Source organism: Lagenorhynchus albirostris, chromosome 9, assembly GCF_949774975.1.
Source record: "Lagenorhynchus albirostris chromosome 9, mLagAlb1.1, whole genome shotgun sequence".
In the NCBI taxonomy this organism is placed as follows: Eukaryota; Metazoa; Chordata; class Mammalia; order Artiodactyla; family Delphinidae; genus Lagenorhynchus; species Lagenorhynchus albirostris.
In genome coordinates this window covers 41,100,354-41,109,586 of record NC_083103.1, presented here as the reverse complement: position 1 = coordinate 41,109,586, position 9,233 = coordinate 41,100,354, and the positions used below count along the sequence as shown (strand labels likewise).

Sequence of the window (9,233 nt, the reverse complement as noted above, 5' to 3'; positions counted from 1 at the left end):
ATGTTTTTAAGTGAGAAAATTGGCCCAGAGAGATTGTTAACTTGCCCAGATTCATTTGCATTATACCATGTATAACATAACCATATATAACACTTTTGAAAGTTGTCTTCTCTTCGAAAAGTGACTGTTAAGCATAACCTATTAGAAACAAGTTATCCAAGTTTTCTAAGGATGCCATAACAAATTACCACAAACCTGCTGGTCTAAAACAACCACCAGCTTGTTTATTTTCTCATCATTCTGGAGGCCAGAAGTCTGAAATCAAGGTGTCGGCAGGGCCACACTCCTTCTGAAGGCTCTAGGGGAGAATACTTCCTTGCCTCATCCAACTACGGTGGCTCCAGACATTCGTCTTGTGGCTGCATAACTTCAATCTCTGCCTTATTCTTTGTCCCTGCTTCTTCTCTTCTGTCTCTTATTAGGACATTCATCATTGGATTTACAGCCCACCTAGATAATACAGGCTGATGTTATCTCAATACCCTCAACTTAATTACAGCTGCAAAGACTCTATTTTCAAATCAGGTAACATTCACAGAGGCCAGATGTAAGGACAAGGACATAACTTTTGGGGAGCCACCATTCAACCATCTACCAAAGGTATCATTATTAATATATGCATGCAGATTTTGTAGTGTTTTAATAACAACCACAGAATTGATATATATACATATCTATATATATCTATATATATAGATATATATATCTATATATATATATTTTTTTTTGCGGTACGCGGGCCTCTCACTGTTGTGGCCTCTCCCGTTGCGGAGCACAGGCTCCGGACGCGCAGGCTCAGCGGCCATGGCTCACGGGCCCAGCCGCTCCGCGGCACGTGGGATCTTCCCGACCGGGGCACGAACCCGTGTCCCCTGCATTGGCAGGCGGACTCTCACCCACTGCGCCACCAGGGAAGCCCGAGAGAGATATTTATTAGACACTTATTTGCATGGCCAGATCCACATTCTTTAAAAGAATAAACTTTTCAGGCTTCCCTCCCTCCAATACTTTGAGAGCTTTTAGAAAGAACCATGTCATATTCATCCCTAAATCCCCAGTGCCTAGTAGGTGCTCAATAAATATTTGCTGAATAAATGGAAGGACTGATCAACATGGCTTCAAGTCTGAGACACTTGTTTTGGTGATAGTGGACCAATTGGACAAGTTACTTAACTTCTATGTGCCTCAATTTTCTCTTTAGTAAAATGGGCATGTTAATAATAGTGCATACACTGTAAGGTTGCTTGTAAGATACAATGGATTATGCAAGCCCTTAATGAGAGTGATCAATAAGCATTATCTATTTATAACTATTAAGAGGCAAGTACAAAAAAATGTAATTTTGTGAAGTGGTAGATACATTAACTAACCTTATTGTGGTAATCATTTTGCAGTAGATACTTGTATCAAATCAAGTTGTTACACAATGTTATATGTCAATTATATCTCAATAAAGCTGGGGGAAAGACTCAAATACACCAATGAACCATTTTCTGAACTGAAATAATAGTAGATTTTTTTTCTAGACCTGTATTAGTCAAGACTCTTTCAGTTACAAATGACAGAAACCCAACTCAAACTAGCTTAAGCAAAAAAGAGGGCTTAATTGACTTGTCTATCTGAAAAGCCCAGGGTTATGTATACCAGCTTCAATACAACTGGTTTCTGGGGCAAAAAGTGACATGAGGACTTGGCTTCTTTTTAATCTCTCAGTTCTGCTTTCATCTATGCTAATTTTATTCTCAGGCAATTTCCTTTTGTAGAAGCAAAACAGTAATGTCAAACTTTCATTCCCACAACTTAACAACCATGGTAGAGAGATCCAGCAAAAAGTCTGGCCCCAATTCTCACTGGCCCAAATTGGATCACATGCTTTTTCCTAAACCAGTCACTTCCTCTCTTTTTGTCTAGACCTGGATCCCGTGCCTACCACTGAGTGAATAGTAGGGCCTTTCCACAAAGACAAATTAAGGTGTGGTGACCAGAAGAAAAGCCATGGAGGCAGACAGGGACAGATTCGGGTTTTGTGAAGCCCGGAGCTTTGTAATTTTCAGCCTCTCCTTAATAAAAATAATACAAAATTACAAATTTGAAAATAAGTATGAAAGTGAATTTGTTTAGAATGAGAAAATAAGTCGCAACAAGTTACTGAAATATTGGAGATTCAGTTCTTTTCTGCTGAGGTCTCTTCAGGCAATTGACCAGAAATGCTTATGTTTAAATGCCTCTTGATTGTAACGTGGTTTCCTCTCCCCATCTAGAGCAATCTCTAACTCCTAGAGTCTCCCAGCCCTTACAGGGACCCATGCAAGTCAAAGGCTCTGAAGCTTCCCAATAAATCCACCTCGGGACCCAGAGCAAGAAAAAAAACAACAGATGTCTATTTCCTAATAGCAAATTCCTTGTTTTAAAGAATGAACATATATTCAAATAATTCTGCTCAGGCCACCACGTCTGGGGAACCTTGGGTCTTGGCAGAGCAAGTGATCATCATTTTGTACTTTGTGGCACTGGCCAAACCCAGCTGGATTTTTGCTACACTGATTTTAACAGCTCTGCACTCACGTAATTCAGTGCTTTAAAAGGCCATATTTCGTTTGGCACTGATGCCTTCAACAAACTAACAAGGACTGTTGGCCCCAGGAGTCAAAAGCTGAACCTGTCCTCCCACAGCTCCTGGCCATTTCCTAATTTCCTCTTCCTTCTCCTTCTCATCTACCTGTTCTCACACTTCCTACTTCTCTTCCTCCTCCTTCTCATCTACCTGTTCTCACACTTCCTACTTCTCTTCCTCCTCCTCCTTTTCCTCCACCTTGCCTTTTTCCTTCTTCTCTTCCTCCCTGACTGTTTTGATAGCTCTTTGAGTTCAGACAGTACATCACACATGAGGCCCAAATTATGAGCAAATTCCACTGACGTCAGGCCATTTGTCCATCCAGCGAACTTGGCTCATTTTTTGGCATCTCTAAGCTGTGTCCATTGGAGACGCAGACAAGTGCCTTCAGGGCAACAGAGGCACTCCAGATGGTGGTGTTCAGATAGGTTCCCGGCACACTGCCTCCCATCTGGGCCAGAGCTCTGAAAGCCATAGGCCACCCTCGGTACATCCCCACAGCTGCTGTTGACTCTCGGAAGGAGCGTAGCAAACATGCTGTGACTTATCAGGTGAAACCTGCAGATGATTAACTCTGGGCCCATTATATGCTGCATTTCCACCCAAGCGGACTCCAGGCTGGGGGTAAAAGCAGGGTAAGAGAGAGGGCAGACAGAGTGGAACACTGGGAGTTTGGCAGCAATTGTAAATGTTTTCCCCAGCAAAGGAGACACATCAATAGGAGGGGAAAAAAAAACATGGTTTCAGGTCCCTGCTATTTCACTCATTACCTGTGGGAGCTTGATAGATCGTGGTAGATAACTGCCAAGCATTCTTTCCCACACTTCCACTTCTGGAAACAGCAGCTTCTTTCCTTTGGGGCTCTCCTTTCCTACTCCATATGGCCTCAGGGCTCTGTCCTCCTACCCCCCAATCCCTCCTCTCTCCTACTCCTCAGTGATAGAACGCAGCAGGGCCAATTACAGTGTCACAGGCCCTTGGACATAGCAAATAAGCACATGAGTTATGCCAGCCCATTGTAGTCCTTCCTTGAAAGTTTTCAAAATTTCTAAATTGGATCAAAGTTATATAAGGATATTAATATAGTTTACAACTCCAAAATGAGGGAGAAAGGAAAATAGCTGTCACTCTAGCTGGGAGAAATGAAGTTAAAAAGCTATGCCTCCACTTTTCTGAATTACTGCCGTAGCTGCCTAGATTTATGGGGGCAATGTGGGATTACATATATGTGAATTTTCCTGGCAGCTGAAAGTTACCCTTCAACGGTAAAAGGACCTCTTTTTTTTTTTTAACCATATTATTTTCAGAGTTTTCTAAAATGTTTTATATACTTCCCTGACTTTTGATATGGGAGATACCACATTTAACCTCTTCTGGATGGCTCAGGGTCAGCAAAATGAACTTCAGCTAATGGGCTGTGTGATAATATGGTTTGGGTTTTTTTTTTTTTTTTAAAGATTTGTCCCACTCTGCATTTCCTAACTCCTTCCTGCTCACCCAAGCACCATAGGGCGAGCTCCCAAAAAGAATGAGGCTCATTCATAGGCAAAGCTCTGATTCTCTTCCTGTCTTGCATACCCCTTCCTGATGTGTTCTTGCATGCCTCTGGTTCCTGAACTTCTGTTTGCTTCCTGCTTTTAGTCCAGCAGTTTCCCCTTAGATCTCACCTGTGATACAGCTGCTCTGTGACTGACCTTTGGTCTTCTTCCTCATTTGCCATTCTGCCTCTGCCCTTGGGCCCTGTTCTGTCTCCAGCTGACACTTGTACTGAGCCAGGCTAGGGTCCCATGACAAGGGATCAGATGTTAGTGCTCCTGACTCCTTTCACATGGTTAAATGGACTGGGATCATTTACCATAGAGACAAACAACCTTACACACCACTATAACCCCAGAGTAAGACTTAAAATAGCTGGGAGTGGAAGAAGGGTTACAGAAAACATTTGTACTACTGCAGAGGGCATATTGTAATTGGGCAGTGCAGATATCAGTTTTCTGGGGAGGGTCAGTTACCATTTTTACTGGTTAATTGGGTTAGAGTAGCTTCTTTGGAGTTGTCAAATTTCCAAGCCTAACAGCTAGGCTTGATCACTGGCCCCTGTCTTACCCAGGACTAGCTTTCTCTTGTCCTCCCCCTGCTGACCCATGAGCCCAAGGACACCCAGGTTATAACATTTTCTTCTGCTTCAACAGACTCATCTCTTCATCTCCATAAAAATGGTTTAAAGACGAGTTAATAAAACAAGAAAATGTATATATATATATATATATATATATATATATATACATGTTGAAAATGGATCTTATACTTCCCAAGGGTTAAAGGGAGCTTACACACTAAAAGTATCATTCTGAAGGAATGGACGCTCTTAGTTAAAGCTATAGGAAACGTTGCAAAGGATGAATCATGCAAAATTAAACACATCAGTATAAACTGCTCAGTCCCGTATTAAGAACTTAGGAGAATGCTGACCAATCCCATGTTCTCAATGGCCCGCTGAGCAGCTGCTTCTCCTCCTTTACATGGAGCTGGCCCATCTGCCTGTCCAGCCACAGAAAGCACTTAAGACCCCAGCCTGGAGGCCCCACCTCTGATATGCACCTAGAAATTTCCCCTCTTTTTCCACCTCTCCTGCTTAACCCGTGCTCATTTCTGCTCACCCTGGCTCTGGGATCTCATAGCATGCTTTTAATGCAGTGGTCCTCAACCCTGGTCACACATTGGAATCATCCACAGAACATTGAAAACTTCTGATGTCCAGGCCCAAACACAAGCAATTATATGAGAATCTCTGAGACTGAGGCCCAGGTATGAAATTCCCCCCCACTCCCTAAATTTCAATAAGAAAAATTTCAAACATACAAGAAAGTTGAAAAAAATTTACAGGACACCTATATATCCACCACCTAGATCTTAGCATTAGCATTTTATTATACTTGACTATCCATCTCTTAACATTTCATTACCACATGTTTATCCATCTATTAAGATTCATCTAACTAACCATTAATCCATCTTATTTTTAAATATATTTTATTTTATTATTATTTTTATTTTTTGGGCTGCACAACTTGCAGAACCTCAGTTCCCTGACCAGGGATTGAACCCAGGCCACGGCACTGAAAGCCTGGAATCCTAACCACTAGGCAACCAGGGAACTCTCTAAATATATTTTAAAGTAAATTAATTAGCAGGGAGAGGACAGATAGCAGAACCAAAAAGAACTACAGTCCGGCAGCCTGTGGAACAAAAACCACATTCACAGAAAGATAAAGATGAAAAGGCAGAGGGCTATGTACCAGATGAAGGAACAAGATAAAACCCCAGAAAAACAACTAAATGAAGTGAAGATAGGCAACCTTCCAGAAAAAGAATTCAGAATAATGATAGTGAAAATGATCCACGACCTCGGAAAAACAATGGAGGCAAAGATCGAGAAGATGCAAGAAATGTTTAACAAAGACCTAGAAGAATTAAAGAACAAACAAACAGAGATGACCAATACAATAACTGAAATGAAAACTACCCTAGAAGGAATCAATAGCAGAATAACTGAGGCAGAAGAACGGATAAGTGACCTGGAAGACAGAATGGTGAAATTCACTGCTACAGAACAGAATAAAGAAAAAAGAATGAAAGGAAATGAAGACAGCGTAAGAGACCTCTGGCACAACATTAAACACAACAACATTCACATTATAGGGGTCCCAGAAGGAGAAGACAGAGAGAAAGGACCCGAGAAAATATTTGAAGAGATTATAGTTGAAAACTTCCCTAGCATGGGAAAGGAGATAGCCACCCAAGTCCAGGAAACACAGAAAGTCCCATACAGGATAAACCCAAGGAGAAACATGCCGAGACACATAGCAATCAAATAGGCAAAAATTAAAGAAAAAGAAAAATTATTGAAAGCAGCAAGGGAAAAATGACAAATAACATACAAGGGAACTCCCATAAGGTTAACAGCTGATTTCTCAGCAGAAACTCTACAAGCCAGAAGGGAGTGGCATGATATACTTAAAGTGATGAAAGGGAAGAACCTACAACCAAGATTACTCTACCCAGCTAGGATATCATTCAGATTCGATGGAGAAGTCAAAAGCTTTACAGACAAGCAAAAGCTAAGAGAATTCAGCACCACCAAACCAGCTCTACAACAAATGCTAAAGGAACTTCTCTAAGTGGGAAACACAAGAGAAGAAAACGATTTCTTTGTTTACAAAAACAAACCCCAAACGATTAAGAAAATGGTCATAGGAACATACAGATCGATAATTACCTTAAATGTAAATGGATTAAATGCTCCCACCAAAACACACAGGCTTGCTGAATGGATACAAAAACCAGACTCATATATATGCTGTCTACAAGAGACCCACTTCAGACCTAGGGACACATACAGACTGAAAGTGAGGGGATGGAAAAAGATATTCCATGCAAATAGAACTTGAAAGAAAGCTGGAGTAGCAATACTCATATCAGATAAAATAGACTTTAAAATAAAGAACGTTACAAGAGACAAGGAAGGACACTACATAATGATCAGGGGATCAATCCAAGAAGAAGATATAACAATTATAAATATATATGCACCCAAAATAGGAGCACCTCAATACATAAGGCAACTGCTAACAGCTCTAAAAGAGGAAATCGACAGTAACACAATAATAGTGGGGGACTTTAACACCTCACTTACACCAATGGACAGATCATCCAAAATGAAAATAAATAAGGAAACAGAAGCTTTAAATGACACAATCGGCCAGATAGATTTAATTGATATTTATAAGACATTCCATCCAGCATTTTCTTGAAGCTAGCGATCCCTTCAAAGTAGGACTTTAGATGAGGAGTCTAAAATGTTTTAGGGTCTAGTTGTCAGCTCTGGGGGTGAGGCTGCAAGAAAAGGCTTCTATCAGACCTCGAGATGTCTAATTCAAGTGTCCCTTGCTCCTAGGTCCTCCAATTTATTTGTTCCCTTAGTTCTTAGAACTATTGATGAAGCAAACCCAGAAAATGAGGCCTTGGACTTTTAAAGATCTCCAAGCGATGGGACCTAGGACGGAAGTCTTAGGGGATTAAGTAAGTCCTCGAGAATGGAGTCCTGGCCCTTTAAGGGTGTGTGTCAAGGGGCGGAGTCTAGGGCGGAAGTTGTAAGTCCGGGCCGAAGTCCGGCTGACGAAGGGCGGAAGTTGAGTTTGGGGCCCAAGCCGCAATCATGGCGCTGGAAGGGGAAAATGTTAGAGATTACAATTTGACTGAGAAGCAGAAGGCGATCAAGGCCAAGTATCCTCCAGTCAATCGGAAGTACGAGTATTTGGATCATACAGCTGATGTTCAGTTACACGCATGGGGAGATACCCTGGAGGAAGCATTTGAGCAATGTGCAATGGCCATGTTTGGTTATATGACAGATACTGGGACAGTGGAGCCCCTCCAAGCAACAGAAGTAGAAACCCAAGGAGATGACTTACAATCTCTTCTGTTTCACTTTTTGAATGAATGGCTTTATAAATTCAGTGCTGATGAATTCTTCATAGCCCGGGAAGTAAAAGTACTTAATATTGATCAAAGAAATTTCAAATTACGGTCAATTGGGTGGGGAGAAGAATTCTCATTGTCCAAGCACCCTCAGGGAACTGAAGTCAAGGCAATAACATATTCAGCAATGCAGGTCTATAATGAAGAGAAGCCAGAAGTTTTTGTGATCATTGACATTTAAGACACACACAAAAAAGAACCTCCCTATGAAGAACTGTTTTTTCTCTTCCTTTTGAGAAGATACCATGATACCATGATATAAATTCTGCAGTATCTTAATATATGGAGATTTGCAGAACAGAAATTTTTAAATTAAAATGTGACTTACAGAAATGGAAAATCTAGGTACAGCCTTGGTTTGTGTTATCCAAATATTCAAAGTTTAAAGAAACCTTTAGGTGGCAAGTATGGTATCTCATTTGTTAATTCCCTGCTGTAGCAGCAGGTGCCTTACACCCTTCCCATGGAATGCCAGCCCTCCATCCTGGTCCCAGAAAGGATCATTGATCTAAGAGCAGCCTGAGAGACTCTGAAGCCCCCATGCTCTTACTGAATGCAGCTTGAAAAAAAGGAAATTTGAGGAATCCTACAATCAGGATTTTGCTTTTCTTCCAAATTGGTTAACACATATATTTTCTATACGTACATGAAAAGAGGTCGTTTTAGATTGCTGTGGGAAAGAGCCATCCTGTAATCCAGTTGGTTTTCTCAGATGAAACAATTATAGTTGAACAATTGGAAGGTTTCTCTAGAAAGAGCCCTGATTTACTGTTCTCACTTTTTTCTAAGCACTGAAGTATTGACACTTTCCTGTTTTCCCATAAGAAAAATTTGATGCATGTACAAATGGGCCCTTCTTTCTAACATATAGTTTTATATTAAAGCCATTATATTTAGAGGGAAAAAAAAAAAGACATTCCATCCAAAAACAGCAGATTACACTTTCTTCTCAAGTACACACGGAACATTCTCCAGGATAGATCACATCTTGGGTCACAAATCAAGCCTAAGTAAATTTGAGAAAATTGAAATCATATCAAGCATCTTTTCTGATCACAACGCTATGAGATTAGAAATG

At 40.9% G+C, this 9,233-nt stretch overlaps 1 protein-coding gene across 1 annotated transcript; it reads left to right on the top strand.

Moving 5' to 3' along the window:
* The first annotated feature begins 7,428 nt into the window (after positions 1-7,428).
* Positions 7,429-8,495, top strand: LOC132525249 (protein archease). Its single transcript, XM_060157790.1, has one exon. The coding sequence runs from the start codon at positions 7,833-7,835 to the stop codon at positions 8,334-8,336; it is 504 nt and encodes a 167-aa protein (XP_060013773.1). The 5' UTR covers positions 7,429-7,832; the 3' UTR covers positions 8,337-8,495.
* The last annotated feature ends 738 nt before the right edge of the window (positions 8,496-9,233 follow it).